Source organism: Vidua macroura, chromosome 3 (assembly GCF_024509145.1).
Source record: "Vidua macroura isolate BioBank_ID:100142 chromosome 3, ASM2450914v1, whole genome shotgun sequence".
Classification (NCBI taxonomy): domain Eukaryota; kingdom Metazoa; phylum Chordata; class Aves; order Passeriformes; family Viduidae; genus Vidua; species Vidua macroura.
In genome coordinates, this window is record NC_071573.1 from 29,667,843 (window position 1) to 29,689,018 (window position 21,176).

General features: G+C 34.5%; 1 protein-coding gene across 1 annotated transcript in view; it reads right to left on the reverse strand.

Annotated features, from left to right (window-relative positions):
* The window catches only part of LRPPRC (leucine rich pentatricopeptide repeat containing), an 85,675-nt gene that overhangs the window by 37,152 nt on the left and 27,347 nt on the right, over positions 1-21,176 (reverse strand). The window contains exons 14-24 of the mRNA XM_053973208.1: positions 21,049-21,118; positions 17,913-17,940; positions 15,632-15,689; positions 14,390-14,496; positions 14,099-14,176; positions 13,717-13,770; positions 12,905-13,018; positions 11,577-11,707; positions 10,068-10,153; positions 8,226-8,430; positions 492-616 (exon numbers count right to left, since the gene is read on the reverse strand). Of these exons, the coding sequence (XP_053829183.1) occupies positions 492-616; positions 8,226-8,430; positions 10,068-10,153; positions 11,577-11,707; positions 12,905-13,018; positions 13,717-13,770; positions 14,099-14,176; positions 14,390-14,496; positions 15,632-15,689; positions 17,913-17,940; positions 21,049-21,118 (1,056 nt within the window). The remainder of the gene's footprint in view (positions 1-491; positions 617-8,225; positions 8,431-10,067; positions 10,154-11,576; positions 11,708-12,904; positions 13,019-13,716; positions 13,771-14,098; positions 14,177-14,389; positions 14,497-15,631; positions 15,690-17,912; positions 17,941-21,048; positions 21,119-21,176) is intronic.

The window sequence follows — 21,176 nt, forward strand, 5'->3', positions numbered from 1 at the left end:
AGAATAATTACAAGACATGACACAATTTGTTGTAGGTTTGTGGTTGAGCATATTTTAAATGTTTTTCTGCACTACATTTTGAACTATATTCAGCAAAACAGACTATATTGGCATGCTCTCCTCATAGAAAGTGAGGATATATGGTTTGTGAACTGCACAACTATTTGAAAAACAGATGTATTGTTTTGTTATTATGATGTATTACTATGAATTTGTTTCTTAATAGTAACATACATAGCTAGAACAAGTATTAGCACTAATCTTGGAGAGCTCAATGATGTATTATACAAACAGAGCTGTTCTGTGTTTAAAATTACAATCAATTTTTCAATCTGAAGAATGAAGGCATCATATTAGTGCTTTGAAGTTTATATATAAGGACAAACATTTTTTTTTTCTTTCCGGTGAAAGAAACAATATACAAATCCTGGAAGAAAAACCCCAGAAAACACTTCATATTAGCAGACAGCATTTGACTACATGCAACTAACCCTTCTGCAGAAGATCAGCATCTCCTTTTTCTACCAGTTTACAGTAGAAGTTATGAAGTTGAAGAATTTTACCATACTTCTTGTAACAGCTGATTAAAGCTTCCAGAGCTGCAGGCATGTCATCCCTTGTGGAATGAAACAAAACAAGAACAAAGACTTTCTGAGCAGGAGCAATCCATGCTGAAACGACTTAAATCTTGAAAATTTCACAGAAAATTCATTTAGCAGTCTATAATCCAAGTGTTTATTCCCCCTCAAGTCATTACTTTTGATTTCATGACCACTGTTCACTACAAATTAGCCAAAGGTGTGAATGTTCCTCAGCATCAGATGCACTTAATTTTTGAGCAATATTCTTAAGCTATGCTATGTCCTATCTTGACAAAACCCAAGCTCCATGGAAAATTCACTTAAGTGTTTAACAGCTTTATTTTTCTCATTTGTAAGTAATACCATGTACACTCTATTACCTCTATGTCTGTGTTTAGGCATTTCCAATTTTTAAGTTCTTCACAATTATTCCACAATATTTTGTGAATCAGTAGAGATCACCAGAGTTAAGATAACCACAGCTCATTAGATTGCTTTATGCTGGTTTTACACCTTAACAGAGTGACTGTAAATCATCTGTTGATGTCCATTCCATCACAATGGAAGGACTATAGCATTATTTTGTTCCATATGAAAATCAGAATCCAACAGGTATTTTCTGCTTTAAAAAATACAATTTTTGTAATTAATTCAACAATATAGTATGGCACCAAAATGTGTTTTATGCTGGCCTACCCACATCAGAGACATGGCACTAGTGTAAATCCGTGCAATAGTAAATAAATATACAAGATGGCATTAAATGCATTTTGTCAGGAGCCTTTCAGAAGCAAGTAGAAGTAACACACAGAATATTTCCACTTTTGGTACCTCAATCCTTCACTGAATTTTCCCCTATGTATACACTGTTAACACCTTCAGAAGTATACATAATTAAAATGCAAAACTGGAAAGTCATAAAAACAATCACAGTAACAACAAATACAAAATAAACTTTCATATTGTATAAACAACTGTACTTAATCATCTGCTGTAGACCTTTTTTTCAAAGGATTACAACCCAATCTTGAAACAAAACCACCAAAAGAAAGCAAAAACACCAGAAACAACCAAGGTCAACCACAGGAACACTGGTAAAACAATATGTCAAGTCATTATTTGAAGGGTAAGGTTTAACCTGAAACAAACCAAGACCATACACACAGTAGTATGGTCAGTAAGCCAGTCAGTAAGACTGCATTTTAGATTTCAAGAGACTTATTTGATACTGATGATGTAAGTTACCACAGGGAAAAAAAAAATAAATAAAAATGACTTAACAACGGCAGCTGAAAGGCTGACTTGAAATAATGATTTAACATTCCCTAAGCAACATTCCAAAGCATGATGAAAATGTTATTTTTCATCAACAAAACCTTAACAAATCAAGATATTACTGTTAAAACAAACCAAATTCAGATGTCCTCTCCTCACACTGCATTTTTTGTGCAGCACAGATTTTGCTTTTTCAAAGAATAACTAACTAAACTACCATATACTACTATCATTATCTAAGCTAATATTTAAAAAAAAATTAACAGTAAAACACAGAAGAATTAATTTTATTCAGTAATACTGGCATTCTTTAAAAGAACCTAAGATAATGGATTTCTACCTTATCCCCCTTACTGAGCCCTGTTTACAGTGCATCTTCTGGCACCCCATGGAGTCATTTGAATTTTTGTCATTTGGGGTGAAGACTAAATTACAGGTTAATTTCAAAACTGCAAGTAGATGTTGCAGGCTAGATTACTGTCATAAAAGCGAAATACTATGGTAGTTACCATAGTCAGATATAAAGATTTATATAATCAGTATTTTTCTCCTGCTTTAGATGCAAGTTCAGTTAACATCTAGAAAAAAAACAGTTTTACAGAAAACTAGTCAATTTCTAAAGCACAACAACATTTATACATTCAAATTAAAGTTTTCAGTGATAAATCTAGCTTTTCAGACTGATGTTCAAACAGCTATAGTATTGTCTGGGTGTTATTCCTAAAGGATTAAAGTGACTGTTTTTAGGTCAAAGCTATCAATAAATGAATGTCATTCAAGCAGTAGCATTATCAGTTTTCTAGTCTCTACATGTATACTGCTGAAGGCATTAATACTGCACATGCAGAGAAAAAAAGTCAGCAAAGACCCGAGACAAAAATAAATTGAAATATTTTACTTGCTACTGGGACCTACTGCTCAAAGGGGCTAAGTTTGTGTTTAAGGAGTACTGTATCTTACACAATGATGTACTGTTGTAACTGTTTTTAATCTACTAAAATCAGATATATTTTTTCAGTTGCATTCAACCAACCCAGTCATCCACAGTTCACCAGAGAACAGGGTTTATAGAACATATAAATACTAAAACTGGCAAAGACAAATATAAAGCAATAAAACAGAGAAGTTCTGACTCGACAAATTGTTGCTACCACTACTGCAAAGAAAAAATAATCAAGCTTATGTTTGTACTTGAGCTTCTATAATTTAAAAATCTGCAATATTTTTTAACTGTCACAAACTGCAGTTAATTCCAAGTAAGTACCAGCAGCTACTTTTGTAAGCAGTTTTTACAGTCCTTTTAGAAAATGAAAAATAAGGAACTCACTGTAGGCTTCAAATTTCAAGCAGATGTAACGTTTTAATGTGTTTCTTGAAACAATTATAATAAAAAAAGCTGCACAAAAGAGAATTTCTACATTTTGAAGAAAATGCTTTTTAGACATAATGATTTTAAACTAACAAACAGCTGTACATTTGAAAGTATTTCGGAGTCTTTCTGTAAGAATGTATGCATGTCAAACACCCTTTTATCCTCCCAAAGGATACTTACTACTCTAAGACATTAAAAGCCTTGTCTAAAATTACTATTTAATTAATATGGTTCAAGTCAAAAAGGAAAAAAAAAAGCCCATCTATTCATAGCCATGTTGGGAAAATCAGATTTCCAGCATCAGTTTGGAATAAACAGTATTTAAAGCGTGAACATAGACCATCCATGCTTCATTTTGAGTTGGCCAGATACTACAGCTTTAAGTCACTCACAAATATTATCTGTTCAAGACTAAGACCTGTTCCACTTAAAGATTAGGTGTATTTTTCTGGCACTTTGAAACTGGCTCTTTTAAAAAAAGAAGATATACTCTTATTTTTGAATGACAGAAGAAGCCTCAGCCACAAGTACATTCTGCTTGGCCTTTATGCAGCCTCAGAAGTGTCCTATTTTGGCATTATTTTCCAGCTAAAGCAAAGTTCAGGTTAAGATACCAAGTTTTTTGATTCTTTTCTGTTTGGAATGGCTACAAAATCCAAAGTATTATGGGTCCAATCTTCCAAAGTATTTGTGTGGGCAATTTTAATTACACAAAGCTATCTGAAGAGCCAAAATAACTCAGTGAAAGGTTTACAGGACAAACTGTAGCAGGACTAGCTATACCATTCCCCCATATTTCAGCCCCCCTCACTTTCAACAAGCCACTCCCCTCTTGCTTAAAGAATGTAGCACTAAATCTAACCCTTTTACTTGTAATAAACAACTTTCCCAACCAGAGAGTCTGCCTGATAAAAATAAGACTCCAAATATTGATTTTAATTGGAATGAAGTGCTGCAACATTATGCATAAAGCTTTAGTGAAGTGGCAATTTACCTAAGGGGTTTACTGATTGAAAAGCTCTCAAACCTGAAATCACTAGAGAGGTAAAAAGAAAAAAGGGACTCTCTGGGGTGGGGGTGGAGGGTAGCCTGGTAAAACAAATCCCTCTCTACAAATCTGAAGCAGATGTTAGTGTAGAGGCAAGTCAATTCAGCAAGGTACAATCAGCTTTACAAAAATTATTCTGTAAAAAGAGAACAGGCTCTTGAAAGAGCTAAATGTGTTTCTGTTCATATACTGTACTAAGGAATCTTCAAGGAGACTGGTGTTGCAATTACAACTAATCCTCCCCAAAAAATTAACTGTGTTGAAGGCTTTGTAATTTCCCTAGGTACAATTTAGCTGTCACTTACTTTAAAATTTACTCAAACATGCGTTCCGAACAGCACTAACTTCACATGTCAAGTGCTTTCCAGCCAATTGAGTCTAAACTGGAAGTCGGTGTTAAACAACTGAATGATTAGACAAGATAGCTCATTTCCCTGCTCTTTTGTTCAGAATAAAATGCCACATTTACATTATCAGACTCAACAGGATTTTCTGACAGAGGGAGAAAAAACCCTAGTGAACACTGTCCATAGCAAGCACATGAAGCCTGTCATTTACCAATCATCCTTCAAAAAGCAATAGCCATGAATGTAACTTAATTACGACCCAATGATCCTTGACGAAAAATCATCTTATCACTGTCCTGTCCCCATAGGGCAAATGAGACACTTTTGTCCTTTGGCACCGATGATGCTAAATTCCTAATTGCAATAATGGAGTAAGAGAGCCAAACATCCCTAATTTCATTGCAACACGTAATGAAATGAAACATTATAATATTTGAAATAATGGTGCTAAAAATTGGGAAAAAAACCTCTCCCCACTAGAGACGTGTCCCCCACTAAAAAAACTATTTAATTTACAAAGATGCCTATTTTAAAAAGTGCATATAAAAGTCAAATAACTTGTAAGTGCTGCAGAATGATCTCAAAAAGAATCACAGGTGATTTTAACTCCGTGTAAACAACAGAAGGAAAATTGTCAAGGCACTGCATTCATGCTCTGTCTCCTACATAAGAAACTAATCAAAATGGGTTTATATGAGATTAATGACAAATGAGCACACAATGCTCTAGTGGACGATGCTGTATTAAAATACACTAACCATTTTTAAAGAAAAACAATCCATCTATAGCCTTTTTATCATTTAAGATACAGGTACTAACAGCTTGTGTTCCCTGACTTAAAACTACAAAATAATTTACTCATATGGTCTGTAATATAATGCTTTCATAGTTTACCTGCAAATTTTCTTCCTTCTGCCTAAGAGCACTTCTTATATCTCAGGAATTAGTAAATTTCAAACCTGAAGAATATTTTTTGTTTCTTTTTTCAAATGTGAGTTTGTAGAGAACTTAAGCCAAAACTACTTAAAAATCTTTATAATTTGTACATGATGTAGGTATCACAAGTTTTTCTAATTATCAGCAGGTGGAAGAACCACTTCAAAAGTAAGAAATATTTTAAGACAAAGTACAAGTTCTTTACATCCTTGCAGATTTTTGTCACACAATCCAAGGAAGTTTTATCACATTACATGACAGACCAAGACCATATGGACTATCTCAATTTTTAATGTCATTTTCCCATCTTGAGAAACTGTTCAAGGTCACAAATAAAAATCAGAAAATTCAATGCAGGGGTAGTTCCCTTACTCAAGGTCAGAAAAACTGCAAGGTAACTATGGGTTCTTTTTCTAGTTACTTCAGTTAAATATTTCCCAGAATATTAAAGGCAAAATGTCCATTCTACTAGAATGCTGGCTTTTGTAAAGTTATGCTGTCCACCATCAATATTTTTTTTATTTTCCATGCTCTGTTAAAAACTTGTAACTTGCACTAGGACTTAATAAGAACTTAAGAATATTCAGGACTGAAAAAATGGGTGGACGAAAACATTTTATACCTGTAATTGTAGAAATCTTCAAAAGACTCCTTTACAAGCAATTAAAAAGTGTGAAATAAATTAAGAACACAAAACACTAATACAACCACTACTGTGGAGCATTTTTAAATATCCCAGAGCTTATTTCAGAGGCATACTGATGACCTGCAGCTAAATGACAACATTTCAGCATGATACTTGAGCTGCAGGATGGCAAACAATAAGCACTACTACTGAAAGCAATGACTAACACTTATTTCAGTCACTCAAAACTTTCAAAATACTCTTAGCATATCTAAGAAAAACAAACCAACCCCAAACCACAACACCTCCCCCTTGCCAAAAAACAAACACCCCACTGAAAATGCAGTTATTCCTCCTAAGTGAATTATGCAGGAAAAAACCTTCCAAATTCTGTCTACCATCAGAGAAGATGCAATCTCCACCCATAAGATGGTAAAAATACATAAGAAATTGGCTTACTTTGTGTTTTATTTATACACATGAAATATATTGGCACCTCTACATTTGAGGACCAATGACTTCAAACCATACAATTCCACGTCTAGAACTACTTTCTCCTTCATGGATCTAGTCTCATCAAAAGTTCTTTTATTAATAAAAAAACTCCAACTTTTTATAAAGTTTTCCCAAAAACTTATAATCCAAAAAAAAAGTTGAATCAAAATAAAGTAACCCTCATTACTGTCCTGTTTTCATCTGCACATGATCACATCTTTATCTACATCATCATACACTACACCTCAAATGAAAAGAGCTGAAGTAGCACCAGGTACAACTTGCATGTCAATGTGCATAAAGCAATTATGCAAAATGCAGCTGCTCTTATGCACACTGCAAAGCATAGCAGATATTTTTCCGACACATTAGTTACATATGATTGCAGTTAAATTACTTTCCTAAACATCTGCCTGGCTTGTGATGCAACCAAGGCGGAGTCACTGACTGAGACTGTTGACCACTTTACTAAAACACTGTTTTTAAAAAAGAATGTGCACACATCTACCAAGAGTTAGCTCTTGCTCAAAAATTTTCAATACAGAAATGTTATACAGACCTTGCATACCCAGAACACCTAAAAGAACTAAAAGCCCCTACATGGTTGACTTATATGATACTAGGAAAAATTCATTTATTTCATAGGTATTATATTTATGCCCATAACATTTTGTTTACATGAGCCAAATCTCAAGAAATTGATTCATAAACTCTAGGTACAAGTGTTGAAAATCCAGGAACTAGATAACTGACACACAAAAGAATAATAAAAGGATCATGCATATGGTAAAGGAAAAGCGACTCTTGCTTCAATTTTAAAAGGAAATAATTATAAAATTCATATGCATGTTAATTCAAATATCCTACACCTCATAGTGAAAACTTATGCAAAGGAATAATGCACATGGAATTAAAGACACTTCCCACCAGAATGCCTGTACGAAATTTGTCTCCTCTAATAAATGGTACTACAAGTATATATAGGCAAAACCCTTCAAACATAACAGACCAGACAGTATTTTCTTTGAATTTTAAATTCAGCAACACAGAAGCCTACTGGCAATGATATCAAATTAATTGAATTACATGAATTAAAAATACTTCAGTATTCAACAACCGCCCTGCAACTCACCTGAGATATACTGGAAGGCACAGCAAAATAATGCTGTTTTGATGTGAAAACATGTTCCACTTAACCACAAGAGCTGAGACTGCACCTATCATACTCTGAATAGCTATCTTGTCAAACAGACTTTATAACAAACTAATTCATAAGCATATTCCAACATATAGCCACTTCATCTCTGATGTGCCTGTAAAACACAGCTGCTGTTCCTGAGATCATGACATGATGTCTAGCTGATGAAAAGAGACTTAGCTAAATGAAGAAAACATATTTGTTCATTACTGCTCTAAGATCACTTCAGTAATTGCATGTGCATGAGCACTTCCAGACACGTATGCGCAGCTGTGAATTGCGTACACAGGTCATAGAACACATATAAATATCATAACTTGGTTCATCTGAAGCCCAAGCATAGCTTACTTTTCAAGGTGAACTGTAATCAGAGGGGCATGAAGGGCAGCAGTTTGCACCAACCCCAGGTTTGCAATGGTGTCATGTAATCGATTCACTGTTTCAACTTCACCTCGCGTGGCAGCGGCATTAAGAATGCGGAGAAAAGATGCAACTGTTCTGCCTGAGATAGGAACATCCTTCTCTTTCATCTCCGTTAGAATGTTAATAGCATCTACAATGAAACAACACAAAAGACCCTTAGGTAATTTCATGTAGGGAAAACAAACTGCTATTAAAACAGCATTTCAAACCCAGCAGGAATGTAAATTCTGGTGTATAATGCCGATTTCAAGTTAATTACTACTTGCATTTCTAAACGAGACTACAATTATAAATCCACAATAGCATGGTTTTATCATTTTCCTGCAACTTTGACTACAAATTATAGATAGGAACTGTGTGCCCACTCTGCACCACATAACCCTGTACAGCCTGCCCTATAGCTGCAAGATTCTACTAAATGGATGCTTTTATCGTTCAATGCTAACATCTGCTAAATCACTCCATTGTTTCTTCAGCAGATGGCTTGTCACGAGGCCAGATAATAAAGATATGTTTACACTGTATATACAGCCAGACTAATGGTCTGATACCGATAGGGCCTGTTTGCTGTGTCGATACTAATTAGCCAAGGAGAGCCAATGAAAGCTTTCTAACAGACTGCATGTTAAAACATTAGGTTCATTAAGCTTCATTAGTAAGGCGGAAACAAACATTTTTGTATATGGAATAAGTGCATTTTTATAATGTTCTTAATTACTGCATAGACAGAATGTTTTGACCACTTTACGTTTGGCTACATTTCTGAATTATTTTATTTTCTGAGGGACATTTATGGTCTTAAAAGCAAGCTCATATTTCCAAACTGCTTAATGTAGAGGTGGACATGATCTGATTTATTATGATTTGGACAACATCAGCTTTGTTTATTATTTTTCTAACAGTAAGCTTAATAAAAGGCCAAGACAAATTTCAAAGGAAGATCCTACATGAAAAAAACTGTATTAGCTTTTTTGTTTTATTTTACCGTGTTTTAAATAAAACCATTACATTTTGTTTCTAGGCTTAGACCATGTTTTATAGTGTTAGTGTAGTTATTACTCTACAAAATCATAGAACTCAATATTCAGAATTACCTTTTAAAGCCAATGACAGTCTAGAGTTCTTTTTAAAGACCAACCAAACCATGTAAACCACAGAATTATATTAGACTAAACTACAAAAATGAAAGAGCTAACAGCTTAATGCAAATATCTAGAAATACGAGATACGCAGTTTGTAGAACACTCATTAAAAAGCCAAAATTTCCAAGCAGTTTACAGATTGAATATAAAATTAACAGCAAACACAAAAAAGAATAGTAACAGAAAAATATATACTTTATGAAAAGTTAAAATTTTTTTTTGCAGTATTTGGCTCCTATGAGAGGGTTATGTTTATAGGTTTTATGTTCAGCCTTCAGACCTTCTTAAGCAAAAACAAAGCCATTAGTCTAGGCACATACGCAATTTGTGCCATAAGTCATGATCTTCAAACTCAATCCAAACAGCAATGCTAATAAAAACTAGCTGCAGAAATGCAAAAAGCACTGAGCTGTGCAAATGTAAATGACAAGCTTGCCAATCCATTAAAACTAATGGCCTGCACTGTCCAAGCATCTCTGGTTGAATTCACATGCAAATTTGTATGCAAAATGTTCAAGCACTTTTCAGGACATGATATACCATTAATATCAAGTCACATTTTTATTCTCAAGGCAAGATACCTTTATTATATAGCAGAAACACACAATGAAAGCAAATGGATTACCTTCTAGTCTACCATGCTTTTCTAAGACTTCTACCAGTGCTACGTACTTTCCACTGTCAAGAGCAACAGGTGAATTCTTAGGGAAGCTGGAAATTAAAGCATTAAGAATTTTATCAGAGGCTCACATTTTATAGCTTCTGCTTAAAGATTTATTTTTAAAAGTACATAACATAGCAACAGCACTAAGAGCTAAAAATGATAGTAAGTCTTAAAGGAAAAATCTGATAGAATGGAAAAGATGCATCATTAGAACATGATTTAAAATATGATCCACACACCTTCCCACCCTCAAAAGCCAAAGGTTATGTTTCTGAGAAAGAGTCAGATGGTTTAATTAATAATGTGGTAGTTATTGCATAAAATAGGGTATTTTTCAGAAGCCAGGGAAGAAAACAGCGCAGATGACTGAACAGGGCTATATTCTTTTTGACAGAGAGATTGAAACTATTCGCCTAAGTTACAAGCCCCTATTTTGAAGTTTCTGCTCTGCATTGTTTCTTTTCTCTGGAAGTACTAAAAGTTAATTCCTTCACCGCTGTTTCTTTGTATAACAATCCAAAGAGACACTTCTTTGCAATACGAGGCTACGCTTGAGGCAGATCAGTAAAAATGTGTTACCGCAGAGAAACTCCAGCAGAAGACTGAATTTCACTTCCTGCAAGCTCACACTGGGGACTATGCGAGAGCAGAACTGCAGCCAAAGCCAATACACAACCCTTATTTGTAGAGTGGCAAAATTCTTTATATTCACAGCTCAATCATTTCACATAATTTCTAACACTACCAAGGTGTAATGAGCACCTGTCTGCCAACCTACTGTAAAACCTAAGCAAGTACTTTGTGGGTGTATGTGAGAGAGAGACCCTGAAAGTCACATATAACATGTTTTCGATTCACTACAGCACCAGATCAAAAGGAGTCTTTTGAGGGAAAAAAGAAAGGGGCAAATAGAAGGATCATCTGTACGAATTTGCTCCAGGCTAAATCATGCATGGCATGTTTCAGCTGGGAGCTAACTTTTACTGCCAAAATACAAAAAACTGAATATAAAAGTTTGAAATAGAATGCTTATTGACAGTCTTAAAGTAACTCTACTCAAACACTGCTATTCTAAAAACACTATACATGTCCTGCACTCTAAACACATTCTAGGTGCTTTGTAACACACAATACAGGTGCCCATCTTTAACTGTAAATTAAGCCAAAATTAAATTTAGACACTGTGCATGTTTAAAATAAAAATAAAACACATCTTATGTAGCAATCTGCCTTTTTCAAAATAAAAATAAAATTACTGACCACACAAAGTACCTGCTTCAAATGTTCAATTACACAAAGCAAATTTTTTGTTTTCAAAAACCACACCCATGTCTGTTTTCAATGCACATACATTGTTGGGGAAAACTAATTAAAAATGGATGAGGGGGTTAATACTCAACCTACTTAATTCAACAAGGTCTGTGTATCAGCATAAATCTCTGTGACATGTTTCAGTGCCGGTGTACTTACACTTTTTCTTTCAGGTTCATTGCCTCTTCTACATTATCATGTCGACAGCACAAATTTATTAAGGCTGCATAGCCACCGACAACCATGTCCGGTTCGTATTTGGCTTTCACTTCAAGGGCTTTTTGCATATTCTAAAAAAGGAACAAAGCAAAGATGTGAACGAGAGGAAAAGTCAATCTGACATTATGAATCTTATACTTTCAGTGTGCAGTTACATGACTGCTTTAGTGCTTTTAGTAGTGTAGGATCATATATGAGCACACAGTGCTGTAACGCTTTAGAAAATTTTAAGAATGAAAGCTGTTTTGCAAACATTTTTGTAGAACACCTTTTACATTAATTTGAGAATAGACTTCTAAATAAATTTTCTTGCTTTGCATTTGTATTTCTTGCATTTTTTAATGTAAGAGATTTCTTTTTTTTTTTAATCCCAAGACCATGAACATGACTAACTCATGTTCTAAAACAGTTCTTATTTACTTGGAATTCATAACCTCGTACACTGCCAAACACATAAAAACTACTTTCTAAAGAATAAGAAACTACTTAATAATTCCACAGAAAGCTTATTTTTCTATAAATTCTTATTCACACACCTGACCACTTTGAACTTGCAATGGTGTTTGCATCTAGGCTTTATTTCATATGCAAAATTGTAGAGATACACAGCCGAGATACACAACTCTTTCTAAATTGTGTTCGTAGCAGCAGAGAATATTGTGCTATCATCTGCACAACTGTTACTGTTCCTATATATCCAGCTTTATAGGCAGGATCATACTGAACAAGAAACAGAACAAAAGTGTGGTGATACCCCACAAATTACAGACACACACTAAATGAATGTAAACTACAGCTGGACGCCTGCCGAACGAAGGCAAGAGACCCTTTATCTCAGAAGAGCTTTCCTCCTGCAGGAAAATGGAATTTCAATCCCTGCATTAACAACCTAGTAATATTTGAATTGCAAATGACTAGTGCATGTATCAGTTGCTTGACAATCTAGATATAAGAGACCGGAGCCATGGCTTGAAAGGACATTTGGCATGTATGATAAACCTATCACAGCTGTTACTATCATTCACTTTGCAGATTATTGTAAACAAACTTCAGCAACCCCAAAACATGCCATTCAAGGTGTTGCTGAAATTAGTTAACCTTTTGATTTAATTGCTTTTTGCACTTATGTTTGATTTATAAGCATCAAACCATGAAACCTGAAGCACTGCACTTGTCTTTGCTTAACGGTGTCTTTCCATAACACAGTCATTTATGTCCCTTTAAAAATATAGCTATGTTTCCAATTATCTCTGCATTGCTTAAGATACCTCTTCTTCACAAAGAGCAAGTATGAGTTGTTTCAAGACATCTGTAATAGGCTGGTTTTCAGCTTTTCGCTGTTCTAGTTTCTTCTCCAAAGCAGACACGTCAGATTTAGCACTCTAAATGGAGGTAACAGAAAGAATGTCAATTGTGAAAACACCCTTCCCTGAACAACTTGTCGGATCACTTTAATAAAAGACAGACAAAATAATCCTCTTCTTTCATACTCAAAGATTTTTTTTAATTATTTAAGGTGCTTTTATCTGTTTAAATAGTACATACTAATTGAAGACTTGAGTCAGAATACAGTTAAAAAAACTCCCAATATTAAGTCACATATCCACAAAGGTCAATGTTACTATTTCTCTCACACTCAGTTCTTTGTGTTCACGGAAGTAGTAGCCTGTTTCTTTTTCCATCTCCACTTTGCTCAGATCAGAAATGTAAAGACTTGACACTCAACCATTAGAAGCAGTATGGATTTATATGTTTCCTGCCACTCAAGTGGATCACTGTAATTTACAAGCATGAATTAAGCCTCACACCACTACTGTTAACTAACTAGAACTTTCAAAAAAATATATACCAGGCAGGGAAACTGAGGCATGAGACCTCAGCCAACTCCAAGGTCAAGTATCAGGTCTATATGAAAATCTGGATAGCCTTTACTCCTACTCTGGAAAGTAACCTCTGAACTTCAAATGGTAGATTTAAATAACATTAATATACTTCCATGACCTGAAAGCTAGTGATTACACTTCATCTAAACCCCATATCCAAACAGTATTATTACAGTAAGAACTGAGAATTTACTTACTTCTGGAATGTTGTCTGTAGACAGGGGTTTTTTATGACACAGTAACCTTACATCCTGAAATTCAGTAAGAAAAAAATATCACTGATCTCCCCCAAAGATCAACCTCTAAGTTAGCATATCATACTCAAAAGGTTCAAGGTAATTATATAATAGCAATGGTAAAAAAAGCTATGTTCTGCAGCATTATTACACTGACTTGAAACAGCACTTATTAGATGTATCCCTTTCACATTAGAAATTAAACCAGCTACAACAGTGAAAAATCATGGAAAGGTTAAAAGGCTTACAAATAATCACTGCATGAAGATATTTATTTTGCAAAGGAGAATATATTCAGAGATTTTTTTTTTAGATTCAAAGTAATTGCTATAGAACCACAGACCTTAATTAATTCAGGAACTTGAGAGGAGTCCAGCAGTCTGCAAATGCCGCTGTAGTGGCTTGTAGGGATAACTATATTCTGTACCAAGAGGTGGGGAAAAAAATTATATGAGTTTTAAAACAGAACCAAACTGAAATTCGTCTAACAGAAATTATCTCAGACGTAATTCAAGTCTCCAGCTCTTGCATGTCATTGAGAAGTGGTCTGGTTGTACTTAAAAGCAGCAATTTCAAACCTAATAGATACATGTCAGGCAGGACAGGCATTATGTAGCAAAAAATGAAATGGTACCATCTTCTTCAGCTGATGGAAGTATTGTCTCAAACGCTCCTCCTTGGCCTGTACCTCTGAGTCACTCATGCTGTCAATCAAGTGATAAAGAAAATAGCCAACAGCTTCTGTGGAAAAAAACAAGAGAAAGCATTCCACTAAAATTACTGAGACTGTCATGTTATCAAGATTAATTTATAAGAAATCATTTTGGTGTGAGATGTCACCCTGATGAGAGGCTCTGAAATGGCAACAATGATCACTGAGGCATAGAGATTATGTGGTTTGGGAGCACATATCTAACTGGTGAGTGAAAGGAATATTAATTATTTTCAGACCTAGTGACAGCTTTTCAGTACAGAATCTTACTTCAATCTATTTTTTTCCACTACCGTATGACAGAAGTGGTACTGCCCAAGGCCTTCCCCCCCTTTCCTGCCTGCTACCCCAAATAGTTGCCACAAATATTTTGTCATTGCTCAAAAGAAAAAACAGATTTCTAACACTTTGCATATTTATTCTGTACATTTTACCCATTATATTCCATTACCAAGCTACATTAAGTATCGTAATATTAATATAAAAGCATACAAAAATATTTTAACCATTTGAGCAAGTAACACTGAAGAAGAAACCGCCTATTAGCCAATGAAAATTAAGATGAACAGATTTCATCAAATTATGCTAAGTTTCTTATCTATGCAGTGCAAAAATATGTGGGGTCCTGTAGCTCTTCCCAGAACAGGAAGAGTATCAAGTACTGCCTTCTCAAAGGTTAGCTGTCCCCATATCTCCTTGCCTCTCTAGTTCTGAAAGGAGGGGGGAAAACCCAAACCTTTTTTAAGAAAACACATTAAACAAAAAAGGTATACTTATTTGAAGGTAGAAGATTTGGGATATTAAGTACCATTTTGCCTCACAAAATCAGTACCTTTACTACTAAATGTAAAAGTAGGTTGAAAAACTGCTTTTTTTAAAAAAATATTTAAGCACTGATACTGTATTCCTCCTCCATTTTGATCTATAAATTTAGAAAAATAAATCATTATCAGTAAGATTTGTTTATAATTCTAAAAAAAAAACATCTCGTCGATCTCACAGAATATGCTCTGATTATTTGAATCAGGATTTTACCCAACATGTTTTCAAATTTCACTTTCAAAAAGAAGCAATCAGTGTTTACTGTTGTAATCCCTCAAACCCATCATTACACAGAAGAACGGATTTGTGGATAAGTTACAATCATAGAAATTGAAACTCTACCAGTTGGTCCTGGAGGCGTCAGGCAATAACGTTCATCCTTGTACAACAGTTCTGTTATCTGGTGAGACAGAATAATCGTACATGGCAGAAGCAAGCAAGGACAAATAGTATCTGAAATTGAATTCTCAAAATAATAAAGCATCTCTCTGTTAAAGTATTATTCTTTACCACATCATAGTCATTCCCTAAGAAACACAAAGGTGGGGTTTTTTGTAAATAATAGGGTTTTCTTGAAAAAATATTGCAACAGAAATGCTTTCTGAGGTATAGCATTAAGACAGGGAACACTCTAGTATTCTGTTTATATATCGTTTTACAGGAAGTTAGCTATCCTAAGACACTGCTTAAAGTGTGTCATGCCTGAAGATGGTACAATTATATTCCAATTTACCAAAAGGCTGAAATTGTCCTAAAAAGCTGCTTCTTTTTTATATTTGAAAGAAGCAAATACAAAAAAAAAAAAAAAAAACCAAAAAGTAACAAAATTTATAATGCTCTGCTAGAATTAAGGTGACTCATACAGTTAGTTGTAAATAATTGCAATTTTGAATGACAAAAAATACATTCATAAAAATTTATTACATTCAGCACTCGTTTGATCCATCATGCAAACCAAAGAAATATATAGATTTTACTTCCTCTGAAAGAAAAGAAGCATTTACCCAAAAGCCCCCCACATCTTACCTACAAATACTTTAACCCAAACAACATGACTTTAAAAATCATTTGACTCTTCTTAAGGAAATTAAATAATTTTTATGAATTAAATCTTCAGTTAAAAATGGAAATTATGTTTCAAGAGTTTTTGTTTTATCTCCCATGATTCTAGAATGCAATCTCAGAGAAGTCAGAAGGAGATGCATTTTCACTGCCAAAGTGCTGTGTTTTAAGTAATGACAAAAGAAAAGGAACCCTCACCTTCAACTGTCGATGAAAATGGATAAATAAAGACAGAAAAAACCACATGTATAACTGAATATCTTATCTATTACTTTTCTAACAACACCATAGACACTGTTCACAGTTAAACTACAGCTTCTTTCTGCCCTTTTCCCCTTATCTTCCTATGACAAATCAATACACACTGGACTAAAATCCAAGGAAGTCATAACAGCTCTTTTGAGTCAAATATCAGAATACTAAAAGGAATGAATTACAGAAACAAATGTGTAATATTATTTCTGTTTCTAGATGTCTATTTATTTCCCAAGTTAGCATTTCTTATTTTAGAAGTTCAATGCAGGTATTTACTCCTAAACTTAGTGAAGACAATAACATTTATTTTTCTTCCATTGTGATGAAGAACAGAATTAACTCTAGATATTACTAGATATTACACCATCACTTCAGCTCTGTCCTTCAAAATTATTTTCATAATGGAACCAATAAGAGATCCCCTTTTTTCTTTCCCTCCTCTCTGTTTTTTTTTTTTTTTTAATGCAAAAAAGAAAGGAGAGGGGCAGTAGACAAAAATATCCTCTCACATAGCAGTAAAAGGTAGTAAAATGCAAAAACATCCTGAACTGATTTTATGCAAATCATTGATCAGTGACTTTTCAAATCTCAATTTCCACTTCATTCCAAGATTTCTTTGCAAAATCTAAAATGTACTTTTATTAATCAGCAGTTACAGTACTGAAGAATAACAATAAAAAGCACAGTACACCCCTTCCCAAATTCTGAAACCATATCCAAAGCACTTATCTGCCTTATTCTAATACTGTGAAAAATGCAACAACCAAGTTATATTGCAGTGTCTTTCTAATGTAGCCCTAACACAGGGTCAGGCAAGATGATCAGTAATTTCCCTTTGAGTTCATCCAGGTAATTGCTTTTCTCTGGCTTTGACTTAGGTGCTTTAAGTCATATAAGAGAAACTTTGAAGAACTAAGTCTGCCTTACTATTTTGTTAGCACCAGTGTGAGGATAGGAAGAAAGTTTAAGGAGGGCAGGGAAGTGAATTGATGCCTGATGGCACAATCATGGCAGACTTAAGTCCAGAAGCTACGAGCACCTCAGCAGTAACGACATTGATCTAGAAATTGCAGTAGAATAAGCTAAATGACATGGTAACACCAGACTTGATTTTTCACAATTCCACTTAACTGTCTGATTTGAAAACTCAGTTTGATACACTTCTCTGATCTGCCACTGACAGAAGTCTTGCTCAAATTAGCAGGTCTATCATGTTCAGTGTCAGAATTCAGACTTACAATAATGCATCATAAACATGCAATGCTTAAAGAATCTTGATTTTATTTACAGTTTTATCTCCACTTACCTTGCTCCATAGATGTACATCATCTGAGCTGAAGAGGGCAGCAAAGGATAACAAAAGCAACAAAATTATTTTACTTTTGTAGCTTTCTTTAAAACAACACAGAACATTAACATCTTATTTAGATGAAATTAAAATACAATAATTGCCACATACTGTTTAAACAAATTTTGTACAGAATACTTTTAGGATAATAAGAATAATCTTTTACTATACTCAATATGGTCATAATTTCTGCAGAAAAAAAACTTAAAATAATCCAACATTCCAAATAGATCACTTATGACTAGAAAGTGTTTTAGTTTTGGTCTTAGTTCAATTTTTTAACACACCCTAACTGTATTTTTTTGTTTTATGCTTCTCTATTTAGCATTTAAAGAAAATAAGCTTCACTCAAGCTGCACTTTATATAGAAAACACTTGATACATGGAATTTGCTAGGAAAAAAAATCTAACTCTCCTGTGCATTAGACTTTTTATACACCAAGATAACTACAGGCAGCTATTAATGTATTTATTCTATGCAAAAAAGAAAGTAATAAAATCTCTTAAGGTATAATGGTCATTATAGTGAGAGAAACATAATATTTTAAAAAATAGAAAACAAAACAGAGTTTCTCCCCTCACAGATTAAAAGAGAACTTGAGGAAGAACACTTCTCTGTACATCATGAGGTTACAACCAAAAATCATGTCAACCAGTTCACCAAAGTATAAAACCCCTGACATTTTGATGTAAGCCAGCTGTCGCAAGTATTAAAAACCTGGTATTTTCCTGTAATTCACAGAACTTCAAAATTCTCATTAGAAGCTCTAAGTTTCCAAGAACTGTAACTTTTAGACAACTATAAAACAGCATTAACATGGGCAAGGGTAAGAGAACAAAAACTTACGACAATTTTATCTTCCTGCAATTCTCATTAGAGGAAAATAAGATGTCAGTCTGAACAGACACACAAAAACTTGAATGTATTCACAGAAATTTAGGATTTTATTTAGGAAGTTCAAGCCTATGAAACATTTGTTCTTTCTGTGCAACTGCCACTTGTATTTGAAAAGGAGTCAAATGCAGGTCCACACAGAGGGAAAATGCCATCGTTGAGGTTAGTTAAGCTTTGTTGCGTGAACTCACTCCACCACTGACAGCATGACAATGAACCGCAGATATCAAATGCATCAATTTCCTAAAGTACTTGACTTTGAAATAGTAATGGTACATCAGGCAAATAGAAGGGAGTACTTTGAAGCAGTTACTAGAGAAGAGCAGTTTCAAGAAAAATCCATAAACTAGTCTGCCACATACATTGTTCATGTGTCCCTGGCACCCCCACCCTGTACTTCTGTACTCCAATCCTGAACTTTGTTCATTTGAACACTCAAGACCTGTATTTAGTCATAAAATTTTGCTGTGGTCTTTACAAAACCTACAAATATTCTTTCTTCTCTCCTATAATACCCTCAAGTTTCATGCTCAGGCTGTTATAGCCATTAAGTTTAAAGCAGAAAAGGCAACATGAGTGGGTATGCTTTCAGAAATAATTTAAGGGTAAAATCTGAGAATAGGTGACCTTGAAAACAGTGTCTGAAACCAGGTAACAAGAAAGGCAAACAAAAGAGTAATATAAAACAGATAAACAAAACTTATGACATAAGTGTATAAAAGTGGCATGGAAAGCTGAAGTAAAAAGTGAAAAAAATCACCACCACCTCATTCCCCCCAAAAAATTACATCAATACACCCCTATCCTTAATTTAGATCAGAATTCTGAGCTTTTAGCTCAGATGTCCAGTAACTGTTGTAATCAGAACAGCAGGAATTGTTCTCACTGTGAGGCGAGTAACTGTTTCACTTTTGCAGATTATAATTTTTAGCAACTAGTTTGCTAGCAAGATGATGACATTTTAAAGATACTTTAAATCACATTCTGCACACCTGCACAGTTCCCCAGTGGCAGGGATATTTCAGGCCAGTGTTGGTTGCGTTTGGTAAACATTGGCATGGTTTGCTTTCTAGTGAAAATCCTACTTCAGTTGGATATTTATCTATACTTAGAGAAAAAACGTGTTTAGAAGATCTGTTACTTTAATTAATACATCTGCAACAGATGATTCTGGGGCTATTAAAGGAATAGCAATGTATTCCTACTGGATCTAGAATATTATTTCACTTATCCCTTGGATGCCAAGGCCAGCTAGGGCCTAGCTAACAAACCGAACTTCAACACTGGTTTGCTTTTTCTCCTCCTTTTCCCATGATACAACAGGCCCAGCTAGATAGAACATGCAATTTACTAGGAAATTATTTTGGTCACATTCATCTGTTATATTTTACTAAAATCCAACTGAAACACAGTTCTAATTCACACTCATTACAAAATTCCAGGAAATAAGAAAATCAGCCTTCAAACCCTGAGTAATATTAGGTGACTTCCCTTGTTCTCTGCAGCATAGGCATGCTGAAAAAACCCTATCATTTCCAGTCCTAAACATTTGACAGGGGCAAGCAGTGCATGATAGAAGTGCTTGCTAATTCACATATACTTGCATCAGCTTAAGACAATCTTCCAAATACACAAGGAACCTTCCTTGCAGAATGGGACCATGCGACTGTGAACACAAAGTCCTGGCAATGTAGCTCAGAACTAGGTGTTACATGTCAGTGTTCAGGAGCCATATTAACCCAGAGGGCACAGAAAGTTAGCAGATGTAGCAGAATAAGCCAGACTCCTACTGGTATTTCATCTTCATCAAGCACCCTATTACTTTACTGGTTAATAGCGACAATCTTTAGGGAAATTTTACAGTAGCATAGCTGTTTATAAAAGAAAAGTGAATAAAGATAAACCCCCAAATGTTTACTACCCTAAGTTTATATACTGGTACATAGGACAGAACAAAGAATAATGACATTCTTTTTCATCTACTACATATAATGTTTCAAGTGTATGCTCATATATAGCAGAGGCAAGGAAAATGAGGAAAGCAGGGCGGAGCAACAGTATCTCCTACTAAACTTAGAATGCTACTTTGAAAATATGGACCAGGGGACAAAAGACTGGACAGACTTGTGTTCAACAAGACAAAAAAGAGAGGGAACCCTGTTACACAGGAAAAATGAAGTATTCATATAACAACCTTACCTTTTAAAACCCAAAATGAGGCTGTTTCTAAACAGACGATAATCTATAGCAGGTGTATTTGCTGAAGACACTGTAAATGAAAGAAATGTTTCTCACCAGTCATTATCAAAAAATCCCTGAACTGCAAC